We start from the raw sequence: 21568 nt of genomic DNA, 5'->3' as shown, positions 1-21568 counted from the left end.
GCCAGTCAGCGCTGGAGGATTGGAGCGGGGAGGGGGGAATCCAGCCCCTCCCCTGTCACGGCAGAGAGCTGTGACAGGATCGAGAAGTGAGCGAACGCCGGGAATGTGTTCGCTCACGTCCCGATCTACTGAGCCAACCTGTGACAGTCTCATTGTCACAGGTCGGCTAGAACTATGTGGTGAGTGAAAAGCACTCACCTCATAGTTCTCCTTTAAAGCACGTTTCCCTTCTTAATAGGGGAGGGAAGCCCGTATGAATGAAGACCAGATAACCTCAGCTTGCAAATTGAATCATCATTTCAAAGGGGGACAAAATCTAAAGAGGACATAGTGCGTATCATCCAAAAAATACAATTTATTGAATAAAAGCAGGTACTCACAATGTCACAGGTGACAAAAGGCATAGAACAAATATCCAATGGACACCACAGTACAAATCTATGGGTGCAATGGGACTCCCGTCCGTCCGGCTCAGCTGAGGAAAGGGACGTTGAATGCTCAGTCCCCCATTTTTTTAATCTATCTTGAGTGCCTAGTTGCTCTTATTTGCATTTATTTACTGGCGCTGATCACATATTGTTTTCATATTAAAGTTGTATTAAACACTCAAAGTTTTTTTTTTCAGTAATGAATCCAGATCAAACAATTATACATTGCCCAGCAAAGTATGTCTGTAAATTTTTGTTCAAGCACTTAGTCATGTTTCCAAACAGCTGGTTCCAACTCTCACAGCTTGGCTTCCCCAAACTTATGGGCTGCGTACAATATCACAAGGGACAGAGCAGTCTCCAGAAGCTGCCTATCTCCCAGCTTAGAGGAGGGCGGAGCAAGGAACATAGAAGTGGCTTGCCTTGCCATGCCAGTGTGTTTGTGGAGATATTCACATCTTACTAGCACACACAAGGGTGACTCCATAGGACCCTGCAAGTGAAAGCAGCCACCCTAAAACAGGATATTAGGGCCAGTGCTCATGGGACCAGCTGAATCTGTAGGAGGATAAAACTTTTAAACCTTAAGAAACATCAACGAGCTTCACGTACCCCTTTCCCACTCTGTTCCTCTTTTTTGAGGGGTAAGGGCAGTTTGAGGTAAGTTTGGGGTCAATGCCTGGACATACACTTAAACCTGTTTTTGTTCAAAAATTGCTGCTGCCCCCCATATATTGGCACTGGTACCACTGAGGATGGCTAGATCTATCATTTTGTTCTAGCCTTTTTAATAGCATGTGTATGTGGCAGTCACAGAACATCATCATTCAAGTCTGATGTATTATAAGTACAGATTTAGACGTCTGCTTTAAAGCCATTCAATCCCACTAATAATTCACCTGCTGTAAAGTCCTGTTTCTCATAGTACAGTTCTTGGTTTACAGGTTGAAAAGGTATGATTTATTGATTGAGGGCTTGACCAAACAGCATTGTGAGCTTGTTCAGTCAGGGCCCTCTCCTGGAGTTGTCATTTGCACCCTTCATTGTTTAATGTACTTCACCACATAATACATTGACACTTTAAAAAGAAAGGATTATAATTACAGTTTTGCTGGGAATATTAGGAACAATATTGAGATAAATTGTACATAAAGCCCAGTATTCTCTGTTATGTAAGCTAGGTGCTGGGATGTTTGGTATAACCCTTTTTAAGTGTTTTTCTATAATTATATATTAATCTCTCTGTTCTCTCTAATCTATGCTCTCTAATCTATGCAGCAAGCTCTAGCATATATAGTCATGTGAAAAAGTAAGAACACCCCATGGAAATTGTTAATTTTTTTCAGGCAAACATTAGATCTTTATTCAAACAGGAAAAGCTGATTGTGTCATTTTCTACTACTTCAAATCCATGACATTAGAATCAGGTGTTCCAGACTGTGTGTTATGATTAAAACCTCCTTAAAGGAGAACTATGGGGTCAGTGTTTTTCCCCATAGTTCTCCTTAGGGTAACGGGAGGACACAAACTACCGTCCTCCCATTACCCTAAGCTCAGTATACAGCGAACTACTGCCTGCGGTATACTGAGACGCCGCAGCCGGAGCGGATCCCGTTGTAGATGACGGGATCCGCCCAGCTGCGTGAGTGACAGCTGGCTCTGCCTATCTAGAGGCAGAGCCAGCTGTACCCGCCCCCTCCCCCGTCTGTTCCGCCAGTCAGCGCTGGCAGATCGGAGCGGGGAGAGGGGAATCCAGCCCCTCCCCCGTCACGGCAGAGAGCCGTGACAGGATCGAGAGGCGAGCGAACCCGGTATGTGCTCACCTCCCGATCTACTGAGCCGACCTGTGACAGTCTCATTGTCACAGGTCGGCTAGAACTATGAGGTGAGTGAAAAGCACTCACCTCATAGTTCTCTAAGTAAACCTGTACTATGCAATGCAGGCCACAGCAACATGTTTACTTGCGCATACCTTCCTTTCGCTTACCTGCTGGTCCATTAGGCCACTGGAAAAAAAAACAGAGGAAGACCAGTGTAAGGTGCAAGTTGTGATTTGGTGCTTGAACAGCCAGTGACCAGTGCTGTAACATTAGGGACATGGGAGTAAGTCACATGCCCCCCATACGCAAAAGTACCCGCTATTACTTTTCGCTTCCCACAGCCAAATGGAGCAGCAGTGGAACAAAAGGAAGGTGAGTTTGTGCATCTGGAGAGATTTTTAGATCCGTATGAACACATACACTATTTTAGGCAATCACATCACAAACCTGGGCAATTTAAACTGCACATAGGGTGAAAAAATGCATAAACACAGATGCATAAACCACATATTACAGATTTACCTAGTGAAAACTGTATGTGAAAACATTGAGTAGATGCTAACATCTAAGGTTCTATGCAGGTCTCAATTTTACTATAAAAGTCAGGTTTGGCCTTTCAATTTCACATCTTCCAAGCCTTTCTGTTGGTCAGTAAGGCTGCCCATCACTTTAACAGTTGAGATTTGCATACATCTTTTATCACCTATATCTCTGGAGCTGCTGACCATTGTTCAGTGAAGGTAACATCTGTTTATGCATTTTTTCTATTCTGTACGTGGTTTGAATTGCCCAGATCTGGGACACTTTTACTGTAACTACCCAGGACTTTATATTCCTCTTAACTTTATGTTAGAGCTCACCACATATGTTATTGCATTGCCTATGTTTAAATACGTATTTCAAACAGTCTTTAAACAATTCGTTTGTTTTTTTTCCCTTGAGAAACATGAAACAGTTAGAAATTGTTTTGGGCTTCATTTTGTTATTAATTATTTATATAAAATCTTTATTTTATAATATGCAGGGTGCCACCCATGACACTGGTAAGAAGTACAAGTTTTCTAAAAAAAATAAAAAAAAGCATGGGCATTATGAATAAAGTAGACAATGAAAGGCAGCGAGGGGCGATTAATCACCCCACTCAAATTACTTGTTTATTTCTATGCATGTAAATTTGAGCTTGGGCTTTTCATCTCTGTAAATAAAAGTTTTTTTTTCAGTATAGCAGTTTGGGCTCTACAACTCCCTTGCTGGCCAACATGGTCTTTGGAAGGGAGATATGCAAGGCTTCAGACTTATGGTAATTAATGTGGACATTTGATGGTTCTCCTTATTTCTTGAGGAGGTTACGGATGGAGGTGTCGGGGGAAGTTGGAGAAAATAGGAGATCATCCACATAAGCGACGACCTTATGTTGGCATGGACTAATACGGATGCCTTTAATGTTAAGGTTGGCCAGTTGTTTCTGGAGTAATGGTTCCAACATTAAGATGAAAATACGAGAGAATAAGGAAGTGGTGACATGTACCTTTTAGTTATTCAAAAACACATCAGAAAGGGTCCCATTCACTTGAATCTTTGCAGAGGTAGACAAGTATAAGAATTGTATCCAGTAAAGCATAAAAGCGCCTATAGACTTCATAGCAAAGGATAGATTTCCTCCGCGTCTGTGGAAAACAGGATACAAGTATGTCTCAAACAGGCCTGTGTGGAGAGCATATAACGCTCAGTTGGTATTATTTGGCTTCTCGCATGGGCATGAATCCAACCGATCATCTGGGTGGATGATGCATTGGAGGTGGGGAAGCAGGCATAAGTATAGAAATTAATCAAAACATTTTATGTCTGCTTTCAGTAAAGAGATAGGGTGGTAGCTAGGGCAGACCGACAGATCCTTACTTTCTTGTAGAAGTGCTGTGATATGCTCTGAAGTAGATTCCAGTGGTTTGTGGCCTTGAAAGCAGAATATTTAGATGACAGACACTGAAAGAAAACAGCAGGTAAATCATATGATACCTTATGTATTATACCATATAATGAAGCCCTAAAGTAGTTTGTATGGATAAGAGTTCTGTGACCTTTCTTAAAGCACTTGACCCCTGTTGTCATGCTAATATACATGATAAAATTAAGATTGTGAAATTTCTTTTGGACTTCTAGTGTGCTTGGTAACTATTGCAGAGGTAATGTTCATATCTGTATGGCACATTTTTACAAATATGGCAGTCAGTACTCATCACAAGTAGTAAGAAAAAGCGGTATAATCTCTGTTGTAAGTACCAACCTACAATAGGTAGTTCATGTGTCAGCTGTCATGGTAAATTGGTAAATATAGCATTGCTTACATAGGCGCTGGAACCATTACACATTTACATCTTACCAATGTGTCTTGAGATATTTATTACCTCCTGGATCAGTTCCATACCTTTAATTTGAACTCTTGCCACAAAAGAGATTAGCGAAACTTCAGTATTTGTATGCATCTTCATATTGTAATATGTGTTGTTATTGAGGGCCCTGGATAACAGTTTTGAGTTAGAGAACACTGCAATGTTCTTTAAAAGGAACATGATAACCCCAAGTTTTCCCCATCTATTGTTAGATATAGAATTAAGCATTGTGTAAATATATTATCATTACACCATTTAGGTATTGACGGGTACGTCCTTGGAAAACAAAAACAATTGTGATTGTAATAAATATACATCTTCACTTGATGGTAGCATTAGAGAGCTGTATTATTCAGTTGAAGCTCAATCAGAGAATGTAAGTACTCAGGGTTATTAGTTTCTATGCAGAATGTCTTGTGCATGATATATACGTCTCTGGTGACCTCACACACGAGTTGGCTCCTTGATAATAAACACCTCTCCTGTGAACTCACACAGCTGCCGTTCTGACCTCGCACACTTGACTTTTTATACAGCTGTCCTGCTGACATATTCTCTACTGATGCATAGAAGATAATGCCAGGAAACATGGCTGATCAGCAAGGACAAGCTTTCCTAGTGCTTCTCTCATGAGCTAATATTGCTAATTTTGGCCATTGATAGAGTTTAAAAAAAATCACTTTTTAAGCATATATTATTTGAATTTACAAAGACAGTCAAACTTGTTGCAGTGAAAGAAAGCATGTGAATGTACATATAGTTGTAATCATTATGTGACATTTAAATAGGCGAATAGACATTGATATGGTTAGTTTACTTTTACAGGTTGTATGTACTTTGAGCTATGTGCAGTGCAGTGTAGTGTTTAGTTAGTTTTAAATGTTTGTGTGTTGATTTAGCATATTTTAATCCTTTTCCACATGCAACAGGAATCTATTTTGCTGACTGAGCATATAATGCTGTGACGTTGCTATACCTTTTTTTTCTATAGTCATTCTCCAGGCAAACTGGAGAACCGAGCATAAAAATGTTAATCCATAACGCCATACATCCTAATACACGTCCACACAACCTTTCATTATAAACAGGGATTTTTAGTTTGCATATATTGCAAAACATGTGCACGTTGGCTTTGTCAGACATGCTCGAACATGTACTGCAGTTTTGGCGAACCAAGAATCCCTGTTAGTGCAATGTTTGTTAGAAATATGTTTGACTGAATAGTACTTTGCAGATGTTTTTAAGAGTTCTAAAGTCACAGCATATACTTTCCTGGTATGACATCAGCATTGTAATAGGAATACACACTAGAGGTTGTTTTTGATAATGCAATTAAACTTTACTTTAAAAACTCCCTTCCCAGATTCACAGTGTGCTTTGCGCCTCTTTCTGCTTCATGTGATGCAATCTCAATTTCTCAACAGTACACAGCCCATGATGCATTGCTTCCAACAAGCAATCATAATGTTACATTGTTCAGATGTTAAGTTGTAGGTGAAACGGCAGTCTGTGTTATAGTCTTGACACAAGGAAGTGCCTATTTACAGGGCTGAGTGAAATGGTGTCAGTGCATTGAGGGAGTCCTGGGAGGAATAATTAAGTTTACAAACAAACCTTTAACAGAGAATGTTACTTGAATGTGATCACACCTCTCTAGCACCTGAGATACACATACACATACACACACTTGAAAATATTTGTAAAGCCACACTGCCATTCCAAGGCACCTCAGCAAAATGTAGTCCCTAATTCCAGTCAGAGTCAGTCAGAACAGAACTTCCATCTTTGGACATGGAAAACAAAGAATACATTGAGAGCAGGCCTTGCATGTAGCCCATTTTTCTTAAAGGTGCAGGTACACGCCAGAAACCCAGAGTCACTCAATGGCAGCTGAAGGCCTCTGGTTTCTGTCTGCATAAATACAAGAAATAATAAACATGTCAATCATAAAGATCAATTTATACCTAACAGTTGTATAGTGCACATGGGCAAGGTAGTTCGTAGAACAGTACAGTAAAAAAGTACATTAGTACATATACTTGCAAAAAAGAAAAAAGAGAACAAGCTTTTCCACTAAAATACTCTGATTAGCTAGCTACTTAATCTGAGCTTAGGTGATCCAGGGATTCTTTGCCCATCAGTCTTTCTATAGTGTCATATTTCTTATACCCCTGAACATTTTTTAATAAATTATTTCTTTCTATAAACTTTTTTTAAATGCATCAACGTGTGTTGCATTAAGGCAGCCCATTCAAATGAATTGTCTAGCAACACACCAGCAGGGTTATTCACAAAAGGGTGAAGAGTTTGGAGAAGGCAGGAGAAGTGAACAATCTAGGACCACATAGCTGATCTGGAAAAATTCTCCAATTCAGCTCACTTTCCAGTTCAGCTATGTTGTCCTAGATTGTTCACTTCTCCTGCCCTCTCCAATTCTCCAAACTCTTCGCTCTTTTGTGAATAACCCTGTAAAAGACCAAAAAAATCAAACATGCACCATTTTTGGCAACATAGTTCACCAAGATGCAGCATAGTGCATTGTGATGTACAGGAACTCATGTGCATTGGAGCTGCGTTGCCTTAGTACATTGGGGCGCCATTCCACAACGTGCTTATGCTCACAGCATACCTCAGTGAAAAATGAACCCAGCCTACAAGATGAATGACACCAAAAAAGATGTAGATCTCAGACAGGGAAAGTTGCACGGCATATAATGAGTGGCACAAGTCTGCATACCTACTTAGAGGACTTCTGACAGCACTGCTCAGTTTGGCAGTGGCAACTGTAAAAGCAATAGAGGTAACCCAGGTGGCCTTTCTGGCTTCAGCACTGGGTCAAGCTTGCCAGCAACGCATCAGAGCTCACAGAAAAATGATGTTTGTTCCCTAGAATTCCTTTTTAGTAAATGAAAAGGGGTCCTTGTTTTTCCTTTTTTCATTATTTTCCTCCTTATTCTGTCAATGATTTTAGAATTCACTTATTTTTAATGTTTGTTCTTTAAACACACCCATTAATGATGCATCTAAGACAGACAGAAAATTATAATGGTTTGTTGCTAATCCTTGTCTCTAGTAATGAAAGTGTGTTATTTATGACTCCCCAGGAAAATATTTTAACTTTCATTACCTCAGGAATAAAATGTAAGCTTGTTAGAAGAGGTCATGTTTTATGGTTGAAAGGCTCAACTCAAATATGTTTACTTAAGCTGTTTACAATTACACTTTCTGCATTAATAGGCTCGCCACAAATAATTTCTCTCATCTAGCTGGCTCACGGTCAAGTACAGTAATTAATTCATGTATAGGTACCTAAAACTGTAATACATAAACTGGACAGGTTCCAAAGGACAGGTAAGCTTGAAGCCTTAAAACGTAGACATCAAAGTGTTACATGTATATACATTTTTTGTAAGAAAAAGAACAATCACCGTGAACTTACATATTTATATCAGACACTTTAGGGACTGGTTGACACACTTGGCCTTATTTAGTAAGACTCCTTGTCCGTAAGCACAGTAACCAGTAAAAAAACAAATCAGAATTTAGGCCCATATACACTTGTGCGATCTTTTGCAATGTGTTATTGCATGTAATGTTGTGTGTTCACATACAGTATGTTGCATTTAGGCAGACCACTCATTTGAATGGGCTGCCATCATTGAGGTGCCATTCAAAATGAATGGCACTGCACCTCTGTACATGGGTTGCCATGTGTTATGGTAACATGAGGTAAAGCATATATTTGTGAAGCCTGCCTCTCTGCTGAAGTCAGAATTAATGGATTCTAATTGAATGCTATGAGGTTACTGGACTTGAAGTGCGCTTGTGCCCAGACAGTGGACAATAAACTATTTACATGTTCTTAAAGAAGAACTCCAGGCATATGATATTTAACCTTTGCAGTGGGACTCCCCCTGCACTTCAAGTGTCAAGTGCTTGTTTTGTCTTGGGAGCTAAAATAACAAATATATACTCACCCGAACATTGGATCAGTCTGGCTGCTAGATTTGTCCCGGCAGCCTCGCTTCCCCTCTTCTCCAGTGGTGTCATATCCCTTGGCATCCTCACATCTAATGCACTGTATTAACGTGATGACGCAGAGGTTCTTAGACTGCCGAAGCGGAGGGGGAGAAACACTGCAGGGACAAGTCTTGCAGCCAACCAGATCCAATGTTCAGGTATATATTTGTTATTTTAGCTCCCTAGACAAAACAAGCACTTAACACTTGCAGTGCAGGGGGAAGCCCCACTACAAGGATTAACATTTTGTATGCTGGATAGATTCACATCTAGGCAACACCTATTTTGTGCAGGGTTTTTCTTGCGGTTTTTGCGTGCTAGAGACGTTTTACGTACGTATATTAAGTTGCATGTTTTTGTGAGCAGATTTTGGCACATTCATGTGAATGGGCAAAACGCATGCAAAAGCACACAAAAAAATAGCAATGCACATTTTTCAAGCATTTTCTATTAAGTCTATGGGACCAAACACACTGAAATCTGTCCCAAAGTAGCTCATGTACTATTTCCAATGACAGGCGTATTTCTGCTTTTGACAAAACTCACAAGTGTGAACGGGGGCCATGGAAATGAATGGGATTCCTTGGGTGGAGCGTTTTGTCTCACTGAATCAGCTGCGACAATACGGCTAGGTGGGAATGGAGCCTTAATGTAAAGTTCTTTGTTCTGAAACATCCTCAAAGATCACAAAAATTACTCTCAAGTCAGGTTTCAGTCTGTTTTTAACAGCTTAGAAACATCTTCTGTTTTTTTTTTATTTCACTTCCTGTGTTGTGAACTTTGAAAACTAATTTCTCCACAGTGCTTATAGATACAGAGATGAATGGGAGCTTGTTTAAAAGTTATTTTACTGCTTGCACAGAATATGTAAATACTTTAGTGTGCATGATCTGGGCCAAGGTTCACTTTAAGAATAAAAAACATTTTCAATAAAGCCAAATTTGTTTATAGTGTAACCAAGTAAGCGCACACCTCATTCTACTACTACATTCACAGGCTCTTGCCAAATATAGTCTTAAAGTAGTATTAAAGGCTGGGTGTTTTCTGCCTTAATGCTTTCTCTGCATCAAGGCAAAAGACACCCAGCACTTTTCAAACACCCCCGACGCCCCCTACACATACCTGCAGCCACTCATCTCCTCCACTGCTACTGGGAAGATACACAGGTTTCCCCCAAAGTTCCTGTTAGGGGGTAGGGTACTGAGAGCAAAGGAGCCGTAGGCTCCTTCTGCTGTCCGTCAAGTTATGACTTCAAGGGTGGGTGCTTGGCCAGCCGCATGCTGTGTGTGTCTATGGACGCACAAGCTAGGTGCGGGCATGTTCGTGCACATACGGGTGCCTCCGGAGCAGTTGGCTAGCTAATGGAGGCACCTGTACACTTGAAAATGGGAAATAAAGGATAAAATAACTTTTTTAAAGTTAAAATTAAGTTTAAAAAAACAAAAGCGAAGGTTTAATGTTTCTTTAAGGTTATTGGAAATTATGCAACGATAAAAAAGTGCTATATGACTAGAGACATATGATGCTGTAACTGCTAGATTATTTACTCGTTTGTGTCACCTGAAGTTAGAAGCAATCAGTTATGGAACGGTATAATTTCAGCAGTGTGTTAATTATGCACTCTGACTGTGCTATTAATATGTATATCAACACATGCACTTGATTGGCTTAACTATTTATATAAGGAGCCTGAGCCAGCAAGTTAGTTGGGTGCACTCTTACTGTCTTTGTTACTGACCTTAGCTTTGTCCCTGACCTGCAATTATACTCCACTTGCTCTGACATCAGTTTGATCCTGTCTCTGTCCCCTGCCTCTCATTATGGTTGCGATGTGCTGGCTCCACTCACTCTTCTGATATGACCTCTGGTCTTCCTTGTGACTTCTCACTTCAAGTACCAGTGCTGCCTGTCTTTTAATGGTATTGTCCAGTAGGCTCTTTGTTCAGGTGATAGAATCCAGTGCCTATGTTCTAAACATCTAAGTGGCAGTAGGAGCATAACACCTTTGGGAGACAGAAGAGGCAGCTGCTATAGGCAACGCACAACATAGAGTGACTATAGTAAATAAAGTGTAGCACAATTATGTAGACAAAATGATCAAATCAAATTTCATACTACTAGCTATGCCCTGGCCTAGATAATTGAGAACCCTATACAGGCATATGTTATATAACAGTTTTTGTGAGTTGTGAAACCCTTATTCGGTATGTTTGTTTTTTGTCTTTTAGGCTGCATGCATACTTAAAGCTACCTATATGCCCATTAATGAGTTCGCCATGGTTAACACGCTTTTTTACAGGCTCATTAAACAAAACATTCTCTTTTTATTGATCACCTTCTTTATAAAATGATATAGTATTTGTATGAAAGTGAATGCCTTCAGTTGCCGTAGCTTACAAAGTGAAGGTTTACATCTTCTGGTAGACTGCCCTGGTGGCAGTATGCCAATTTTGCATCCACCAGCTTATCATTCTAGTGTGTACAGAACCACTAGAGGATAGAAGTTAATGGTAACATTACCAGCTCTCACAGGCTCAGCTTTCTAGGTTTCTTTTGTCTTTATTTTTTTTCTTCAACGCCCTAAATTCTCCCTATGGGAAGAATACGGTTTTATCTTTTGATTATATGTTTTATTAATGGAATTTATATAAAGATTAATATCACAGAATTAAACCCTGATATTAGCATAACAGTGATGTTACTTAATATGGATCTTTTCTTCGACACTTATTTTGGAAATGGCACTAATCCTTTTTTTGATCTTCATCTTATGTAAAACCAATCTTGACATTGCTGATATTTCCTATGCTGTATTTCATGAGTCTTGATTGCAAATTTTGGATCAGTGCATCCTTCCCTCCTCTGAAAGTTAAGAAGTGTGGGAAATGGGTAAATATTGTCCATGTGCACTACCAGTAAATGTGATAAATGATCCGGCTTTCTGCATTTAAGAGACTCTGTCATAGGGGAAAAACAAAATTGCTGCAGGTTAAACTACTGCAAATCGCCGAAACTTCTTGGTAGTGTCAGAACATGCAGCTAAGTCTCGTTCCAACACATTTCTATTGGTCTATCTTTATGATCACCACCCTCACTGGCCAGTAGAAATGTGCAGGAAGTGTCAAAGCTTTGTGAGAAGAATCCAGCATTTGGCTGTGGCAGTAGAGTCTGGGAGGCTGCTGAAGTGCCTGCACTTTATACTTGCACATTTTTTTTTAATTTCCCATGACAGAATCTTTAATACAGGGTTGCTCTTTTTTGTATTAAAAAGTGACTAGTAGCAGTAAACAATATGTATTATAGTATATATAGGGTTATTCTCGTGCCTTCTCAATTACTCTACCCCTAGAACATACTGTGGAAATCTGCAGAGGAACTTCCATATATCTCTACTGCAGTACAGTAAATTGTTTCCAGTGCTCCTGTTTGAACATTGGGTTTTGTTGATGTCCCAGCCTTACCCGTTTTTTTTAATTTATTGTCTTAATCACACAATTGACACATTTCCTGATAACACCGGTACACAAGTGTCCTGCATTACTTGCGTGAAGATGTATATAAATTAGGCAGTACTCCCTGAATGGTGAAAATGATGTATCTCGTATGTTTGTCACTCTTTTAGGAGCATCTTTCTTTGAAGAAATATATAGTGGATATTCTAGTAGAAACTGCACCTCCTGCCGAACCTGTAAAGGAGGTCGAAGAGAAGCAAAAAAATAAAAAGAAAGCTAAAAAGTTGAAGACCCGCATGAATTCCAGGTATGCTTCCTTTATTGTATCTAAACCTACCCTTGTCATAAAAGAATTTGGTTTCATTTTTATATGGTTACCTGGTAAGAGAAGAACTGTAGGCATATTAGAAGACCTTGAAGCAGCACAGGGAGACCCAGCAGAAGAGGAAGCCCCAACATGTCTGGCTTAATTTCTTCTATTTCAGTAGCACCCAACAACTAATATAGGATAAATATATAAATGATTATTATTCGAGAATTATTAATCTTCTGTCAGCAGGATTCTGTCTCATACTTAGTAAGAAATAGTTTATGTCTAAGGAGACAGTTTATAGCTCAAGTCTATCACCAGTATGAAACAAATTCATATTTACAATTTAATATTAGAATTTCCTTTAGTTTATCATTTTTTTTTTTTTATGTAGCAAAATCCATTAATGTTTTGAGAAGTTTTACGCACATCTAAGACACACAAGGTCACCTGTAAATCTAATTATTGATTGTTATTTGGAAGAATGCCAATAGAGAAAATAGTATATTTTGACCAATTACACCGTTTAATTGGCTCAAAATTGTTTTCATTAACAATCTTCAGAGTAGCTTGCAGGAAGGGATTTAGATCAGCTAAAAATGAGAAAAAATGCCCACTTAGAGGCTAACTTTTTCCTCTGTGCTTTCATCCCCTGGATTTGAGGGTATGTTCTAATACAGATCGCAAGGGATCTCTTAGCTAGGTCACCGTTACCTCAGTGCTGCAAACAAGTGGAAACAACTGGAGAGAAAGCCATTGGTGTATATTTGTACTTGAGGTCCAGAATAGTGAATAATCAAAATCAAATCTGGGAATGGCAGTATGCAAATAAAGCCACTCAAAAACCTTTTTTGGCATCTGATGATATTGTGATTTTGTTTCCTGGATTTCTTGCTGTCTTTGGTGTTTTCAAAGATTTAAGTTATGGTAACAGCAATATATATGTGCTAGGTACTAAGACATTCACATATATTGTGAGTGTATTTGAGAAGGGGTGAGGTACCGGAGTATCTGGGGTTTTGGTGCTGAAGAATTGTGGAGTAAATAGGTACTAAGACCGTTTAAGATGAGGCTTGGGACAGTCTGACAAACCTTTGGCAGTATCCTCATTGAGTTTCAAAAGTAAAACTAAAAGAACCATCATTAATTGACTGTGGAAGGACACCCTCATCACATGCAAATGCACAAAACATACTGCGTTGCATAGGCAGCACCAGTTTATCCCACCTCGTAATTGAAAATGGTTTAACCCTTTTGCTGCCAAGCCCTATGGAACGCTTGTAACCTCAGCTGGCCACACCATATTTGCAAATTTTCCCCATTGTTTTCATTTTCTACACTTGCATAGCTAGCATGTGTAAAAGACCCCTCCAAACCATATATTTTCTGGAAATACAGGCCCGGTAGAATAAAAAGTGTGCTGCTAATCTTATAGGTCCTACGATAATTGCGCAAATGGCTGTCAAATCAATATTAAACCAATAAAAATACACAAATTGATAAACGCACACTAAAATCAGTATCAGTGCACACAAAAATATTTATACAGAGTGCTTCCACCCATTGAGAAACTCATGAATGAACAGGAAGTGATGTAAAGCTTTTCCTGTTTATTCATAACTGGGACACGTAGTACTATGTGTCCCCAGTTGTTTATAAACACTGGAGTGATCAGGTGATCACTCCAGTGTTTGCTCTGCATACAAAGGATTGGTAAATATCATAGATATTTACTGATCCTCCGATGTGTCACGCACACAGCCGCTGTCATCCTGAAACTGACAGGATGACAGTGGCTCCGCTCTCCTCCCCGCTCTCCGCTCACTGCTTTCTCTCTCCTTCCGCTAGGCCATCCTTATCAGCGGCTCCTTCCCCCTCCCCGCCAGCCATTTCTGCTCAGATCCCTGCTGCCTCAGCCCATACAGGTGGGGGAGGGCAGCGGGGATCCAAGGAAAAGCATGGAGCGGCTCTAGGCAGGGAGGAGAAGCTGTCAGATTGCTGCAGGGGGGCTGCCCGAAATTTTTGTTATTAGCTCTCAAGCAGCTGATGACAGCTATTATTTTACAGGGGACCATCGGGGGAACCATTCTGATGTAAGTTCATGGTCGCTAAAGTTACCATGAGCTTATAGCAGGAGGGAGGAAACCACTGATGTAAGGCTTACTGAGCTGGCCAGCTGGAAACAGTTGTGTTCCGCCGTAAGCCTTACGTCGGTGGCAGCAGACGGATTCAAAAACCTTAGTCTCAGAATTATTATCCATGTAAACAAATAGAGGACACAGCATTGCTTGTTCTAAATGCTTGCGTCTTTCAATAACTCTTTTCATCCTGGAAGAAAACAAGATCATATAGGGTATGAGAAACATTGTCAAACTGGTAAATTAGTGACAAAACACTAATTTCGGAGTGAAAACTTTCCTGCTTTAATAATCACCCACAAGTGAGGAGCAGTCACGTGACCTCCACATGATCAACTACAAATAAACAGATGCAGCTTGCATTCAAAGAGGAGGGTTAAAAGGTGGGCTGTCTGGTATTGTCATCTTTAGACATGACACCAGCCAGTAGAACATGCAGTGTAGTTTAAGGCTGTGGACCAATATTGCATACTTTAGTGTTACAATGCTGCTTATAACAGTAAGCAGGATCATTAGTAATAGGAGTGACATATTCTTGAAATGTTGAGAGAAGCCTGCTTGGCAATGGTAATGTTGGCTATGCAAACATAGTCCAATGAGGAAATTAAAAAGGAGAATAACGGAGTAATCAACAATTGTCCTCCAGTTGTTGCAATTAAAGTGAACATTTGCAAGTACAATGTTTTTTTCCATTTGTTAGATTCCAACCAGTTGTCAACCTCTTCTAGTATATGAAAAGAAAATAAAGTGACTTTCAGTTTGACAGGATAAAGTATGCCTGTTGTATGTTCAACACCTTCAGCTTTGGTTTCGCCAATTGAAATGTAATCGTTAGTGTTGTAACTCAAGCACGTTTAGTTATGTTCTTATAGGCCAACATGCTCTTGCAGCTTTCAAAGCAACTTCACAGTTTTTGAGAATCTTCACAATAAAAATGCAGGATGGTCTGTCTGGAGAAGTAGAGTGGGGTGCGGTGAAGTGTGGGTCTCTCATTTACAACCCCAATTCCAAAATAGTTGGGACGATGTGTAAAGTCTACATAAAAACAGAATGCAATGATTTGCAGATCTCATAAACTCACATTTTTTTCACAATAGAAAATAGAAAACATATAAAATGTTTAAACTGAGAAAATTTACCACTGTAAGAAAAAAATAAGGTCATTTTGAAATTGATGGCAGTAACATGTCTCAAAAAAGTTGGTTCAGGGCCATGTTTACCACGGTGTCCCTCGTCTTTTAACAACACTCTGTAAACGTCTGGGAACTGAGGAGAGCAGTTGCTGGAGTTTTGGGAATTGTCCCATTCTTGCCTGATATAGGATTCTAACTGCTCAATAGTCCTGGGTCTCCTTTGTAATTTTTTTTCGTTTTAAGATGTGCCAAATATTTTCAATTATTGAAAGGTCTGGACTATAAGCAGGCCAGTTATGCACCCGGACTCTGCTACTATGAAACCATGCTGTTGTCATAGATGCAGTATGCGGTTTAGCATTGTCCTGCTGATATATGCAAGGCCTTCCCTGAAAGATGTAGTCTGGATGGGAGCATATGCTGCTCTAAAACCTGGATATATCTTTCAGCATTGATGGTTCCTTTCCATATGTGCAAGCTGCCCATTCCATACGCACTAATGCACCCCCATAATATGAGAGATGCAGGCTTTTCAACTGAGTGCTGAGAACAAGCCGGATAGTCTGGAGGACCTGTGGCCCATGGTTGCCAAAAAGAATCTCAAATTTTGATTTATCTGGCCACAGAACAGTTTTCCACTTTGGAAGTTTTCCACGCCAAGGACGTACGGCATACGGAGGAACAAAAGTGTTCCCGGCTGGCCAGGTCCGTCTGCCGTACGGACCTGGCAATTACAGTTCTGCTATAAGCTCATGGTCGCTATAGCGACCATGAGCTTATACTAGAACTGTTCCCCGGACTGTCCCCTTCAAATTAATAGTTGTCATCAGCGGCTCACAAGCCGCTGATCACTGCTATTAGCAAAAATACTGGGCACTCATTGCCATGCGTTGTGATACCTTGTGTTGCAATTAAATATACGCCTGTATCATTTTATCCCAACACAAACACCAACACAGCGTAAAAACTATTTTTAACATAAGTCGCTTATTTACAGTTTTGCGTACCTTCATTTAGTTTACCTTTTCGCAAAAAGGCGCAATTTCAAATTTGCTAATATTTGTTATTTATTAACTTAATACAGTTTTATCTTTTAGATTTAGTCAGAAATGTTTTGGTTTTTTTTGTGCGCTGATACTGATTTTAGTGTGTTTTATCAATTGAATTGTGTATTTTTATCGGTTTAATATTAATTTGAGAAACATTTGCGCAATTATCGCAGGGCCTACAAATTTAGTATCACCATCTTTTTATTCTACCGGGCCTGCACTTTCAGAAAATATATGGTTTGGGGGGTCTTTTACAAACGCTAGCAACCCAGCAGTTGAAAATCAAATCAATGGGAAAAATGGCATGTCCAGCTGATTAGAAAAATGTTCCGGAGGGCTTGGCAGCGAAAGGGTTAAATGAGCTTTGGTCCTTAGAAAAAAAGAATTGGAATTGGGTTGTACATAGATTTCAGAAAAAGCCTCTCTTCCAAAGTAGCAGACTAGTAGAGACTCCAGGAAGGACTCCTGGAGGATTCTGTCCCTTTTTGGGTAAGCCAGTGAGACAGATGCTTGACTGGTGGAGGCAGTTCTTTTATTTTCTGATTACTTTTGCTGTTTCATCTGTCAGAGAGGTCTCAAGATGAGAATGACAGAATGTCTTTCAATACACTGATACAGTTGTCTATTGCCTATATCAATATCCTCAGGGCTAGTAACAGAGAGAGCTGATCTAAACCTGAAGGAGAAGCTGGATTACTGTCATTGCAGCTGGCACCATTTAAATGTTTCTGCAGTTTGTGAGAGGCCTCAAATACATGCTTTCGAGCAGCCTTTGGGTACACTTAGTTGAGTATGTGGTGAGTAGTGGAAACAGCAGAATAACTACAGTGGTACCTCGGGTCAGGAACTTAATTCATTCCACGATTCTGGTCGCGAACCGAATCAAACTGTTATCAGACCGCAATCTTGACTAGAGGAAGCCACGACCACGTGTCAGAGCATGGCTGCGGTTGTGTTCGTCACCCGATGCGGAGTTCGTGAATAGAAGCAAAATTCTGCCGAACTTCCTGTTCGCAAACCAAATTGTTCGCGAACCACTGTATCTCGCAGTTACCGTCAGGATTGGCAACTGATTTTGAAAAACTCTCAATCTCTTAGTCCAACTCCATGCGCACCTAACATTTATTAAAGTTTTTTTTATGAGGTGAAACACAAATATTGAGACCATTGGAAATGAAGTCATTTTTAAATCACTGTGTATGAATTTCTTCCTTATCTCCTTCCTGAAAAAGTACTATTTAAATCTCAAGTGTAAAAACTGATGAGATCAGACATGCTGATATTGCAGGGTTGTGTTCCTTTAATTACTGACAAATGGCTTTAACTGATTGCAAATAAGACTCTGACTTAATCTGATGAACCACAGAAATAATATAACTTTGATACTGTATATCAGTAACTGCAGGAATCATTTGGCAACCCTGTACTATTTTGTTTAACGTCATTGATATTTTCTGTCATATATCAAATTTCTCCAAATTGAACCCCTGTTATATCAGTACCTGGTTTGTAAACAGGATTTACCAAAATCCTGATCTCCTGCTCCTGTTGTTGGCTCACTGCTTCTCCCAGAAATATGCACAGATCTCGAAAACCTCAAAAAGATGATATCTGACATGAAGAAAGTTTTGTATTTTTTAAAAACAAAATGGATTTTAACCATTTGAAGTACATGTAAATCGTAACTGAATGACATTTAGCTTTCAATTAGTATTTATTTTAATGAAATACTCAATTTCTGTCTATTCTTTATTGTATTTTAGGACTGCTGATCTCCAGCAGCCTCGTTGCAGCCAGTGTTTGTCTACATGCATGCACTTTATTAACTTCTCTATGTCATTTCCCTGGATAGGTTTCTTGATTGTGACAAAGAAGGAATGTAGTTGTGCAATGTACTTCAGCAAACCACTTGTAGTCTCCACCTGAAGTGCATGTGATAGGGTAACAATGCAGGAGAGTAATTGGCTGCCAAAAGTGTCTTAGGAGGTTGGACACTTTCTCCTCATCTTTGCTGAGGAAAACTTTATCTTTATTTTTACTATTTCTTCTTTTTTTTCTCTTCTATTAATTCGTGTGGGCCTTGGTTTAGAACGGTTCAATTTGCATTGATTAAATATGGCACCCTTTTCTGGGAGTGTTGTAAAATAAAACTAAATGTATAATGTATGTCAATGGGAAGTGAGGGAGTTATTTTCTAGGCCTCTCTCAAAATAAGGAATGGTTCTAAATAGAAACTGGTGTAAACTAAAACCCAGTAAATAATGTAAGTCAGTGGAAAGTGAGGAAGTTAGGTTCCAAGCCTCTCTCATTGATAAAAATTGACATAAGTAACATAATACAGGTACATTTTATTTAAAGCTCCTTGTGTGAGCGGATGCATCACCTTTAAATATAATGTACCTGTATTTTATTACTTATGTCAATTTTGAGAAAGGTCTGGAACATAACCCCCTTTGCTTCCCATTGACTTACATTATATACTGGGTTTCAATTTACACTGGTTTCTATTTACAACCATTCCCTCAGGACCTTAACCCCAGAGTAAAGTGAGGGCTTCCTGTATATTGATTCTGTATGGATGTTTTTTCTCTTCAAGTCAAGACTTCAATCAAACCGATGCTGAGCTAGATTCTTTATGCAGCTTTCAGGAACGGCTAATCCTTGGTGTTTCCTCAGAGGCCGGACATTTCCGGACCTAAGATTGAAGAGAGAGCCTGTAATGTGACCCTCGGACACTGGGCTCTGCTTCTGGCAATCCCAGACTGTTAGTGTACTGGTTTGTTACCCGCGGAGTGCTGTACAAGTCTAGGTCCTTGACTCACCATCTGGTGTGTTCTAGTTTCTGAAGATTCCCTTGGGACTATGTCCATGAATGAGGTGAAGAGATGTTTGAATGTGACTTTCCGGGTATTAGGCTCTGATGCGGAGCTTTCAGGATTTCTGGGTGCTCAGTCAGCCACAGAGGGCTTTACAGTTTATAGAGCAGTGACATAGCCCCTGGTATTACCCAGTCTCTAATGTCTCCTTCTGATACAGAAATCTAGGTAAGTGGTATCTGCGCCATATTCTCTGAACTTTTACACTATCCAGTCCTGTCTGTACTGTGTCAGCCACAGAGCATTTGACACGTTTAAAACAGTTAAACAGTCTCTGGTATACCAAGTCTTTATTGTTCCCCTGTGACACATTTATTTTGATAAGTGCTATCTACGCTGTCTCTGTATGGGACACTGTTTACTCCTCCTTAGAGTTCTAATCTAAATGTTTGAGCAGTGGTTCATCCTTCTAGGTGACTCAGTCTCGTTACTGTAGGTGTGTCCTCCTCCCCAAGTTCTACTGCTCCAATACCAGGGCCTGATACCCACACTAGGTCTACTAGGCCTCATATTACTACCTATGATGGGCAGAACCTAGTTCTGAACCTTTTGGCCCTTCTGCTAGCACTATATCCAAGGCCAATATGGCTATTTTTGATTTTCCTGCATAAGCCTCTTAGTCTACCCCAGGTCAGGCTATATTTAACGTATTATTGGCGAGTCTTACGGTATTCCTTTCAACCTGGTTGATGATGTATGCAATACCTTGGGCATAGGGGATCAATCTGATGAACAGGTTTGCTTTTTCTGCAAACTCTCAGATCTTTCTTGTACTATTTTATCTAGAAAACTTCCTAATTATAGACTGGAAACTCCCTTCCAATCCTTGAGTTGAATAGACACCATCTTACAACCTTAAATGGTGTCTTTACCTTTAGGAGCTTTACTGATGCTCAGTTAGAATGTCTTCTTACATCTCGGTGTTAACTACAGTAAAAATTTGCAACTGCCACCATTTTATTCTACAGAGTGTTGGCTATCAGAAAATATATAATGTTTCAGGCGTAAAATGTGAATTATAACGTGTGCAAAAAACATTCAAGCTATAATCAAATAATATTTCCTGCACTTGCCTTACCTTATGAAGGCAGGAATCTTTTTGGTCAGATCTTGACAAAGAAATGGGGAAGACTTCAGCTTCTGGCTCTGTAAGATCTCTCCCCTTCGGGAGCTCTTTGGATTAGACAGATTTCTTTCAGTCCTCATCCATTGTTCCCATTTGTCTAAGATGTTCTTTTCTAGTTGCAAAACTCTTTTACTGTGTTGTTGGTTTTTGAAATGTTGTTTTTTTTCCTTCCTGTCACTTTGCATGTCCAAGTTTTCCTCGTGGCTTCTATCATGACATTTTAAAATTTCAAGCATCCTCATGCTTGCAGTTTCTACTCTTGATAGTTTTTTCTAGTTTGGAATGGTTTCAGATCCCAATTTTTTAGGAGCTTCTGTCTCTTACTTGGGGATTCCTATTGAGCGCCTGTCTACAGATTTCCGCAAACAGAAATCTGTAGACAGACGCTCAAAAGGAATCCCTAAGGACAACTCAGAACAGGTAGACCCAGAGGCTCCTGGCAGCGAAGCCTATATGATGATATCAAGGCTGTTAACGTGCACCTCACCTGGCTGCAGGTCAAATCAAAGGCTGGGAACCGTCAACAGTGGAAGTCTTTCTCATTGCCGTATGCTCCTCAATGGAGGAGGATATATAGTAGTAGTAATTCTGTCTCCATTGTTTTTACACTTTAGTGCTCTCATTTCTAATTTATTTTTTGCTGTATGAGGATCTAGTTATTCTGAGATCTTGTAAACAATTCCACGCTACTGTTTTTTCAGATTTCTTGATTAAATCAATGGAACGTTATCCATCTGTTTTGGATCTCTTCTCACTGAAACATGAATCAGAGATTATATGCCAAGCTCTTCAGCTCTGTATTAACTGTTACCTGAAGCAATCCAGT

The 21568-nt window shown here is 39.7% G+C and overlaps 1 protein-coding gene across 2 annotated transcripts in view; it reads left to right on the top strand.

The window, feature by feature from the left end:
• The window catches only part of SCAPER (S-phase cyclin A associated protein in the ER), a 219043-nt gene that overhangs the window by 91993 nt on the left and 105482 nt on the right, over positions 1 to 21568 (top strand). For both annotated transcript variants that reach the window (XM_018568102.1, XM_018568101.1), the window contains exon 21: positions 12281 to 12417. In XM_018568102.1, coding sequence (XP_018423604.1) covers positions 12281 to 12417 — 137 coding nt within the window. The remainder of the gene's footprint in view (positions 1 to 12280; positions 12418 to 21568) is intronic.

Source organism: Nanorana parkeri, unplaced genomic scaffold (genome assembly GCF_000935625.1).
Source record: "Nanorana parkeri isolate BGI_ZX_2015 unplaced genomic scaffold, ASM93562v1 scaffold1136, whole genome shotgun sequence".
NCBI classification, from domain to species: domain Eukaryota; kingdom Metazoa; phylum Chordata; class Amphibia; order Anura; family Dicroglossidae; genus Nanorana; species Nanorana parkeri.
Note: the sequence above shows the minus strand (reverse complement) of the source record. Positions and strands in the feature narration are given on the sequence as shown.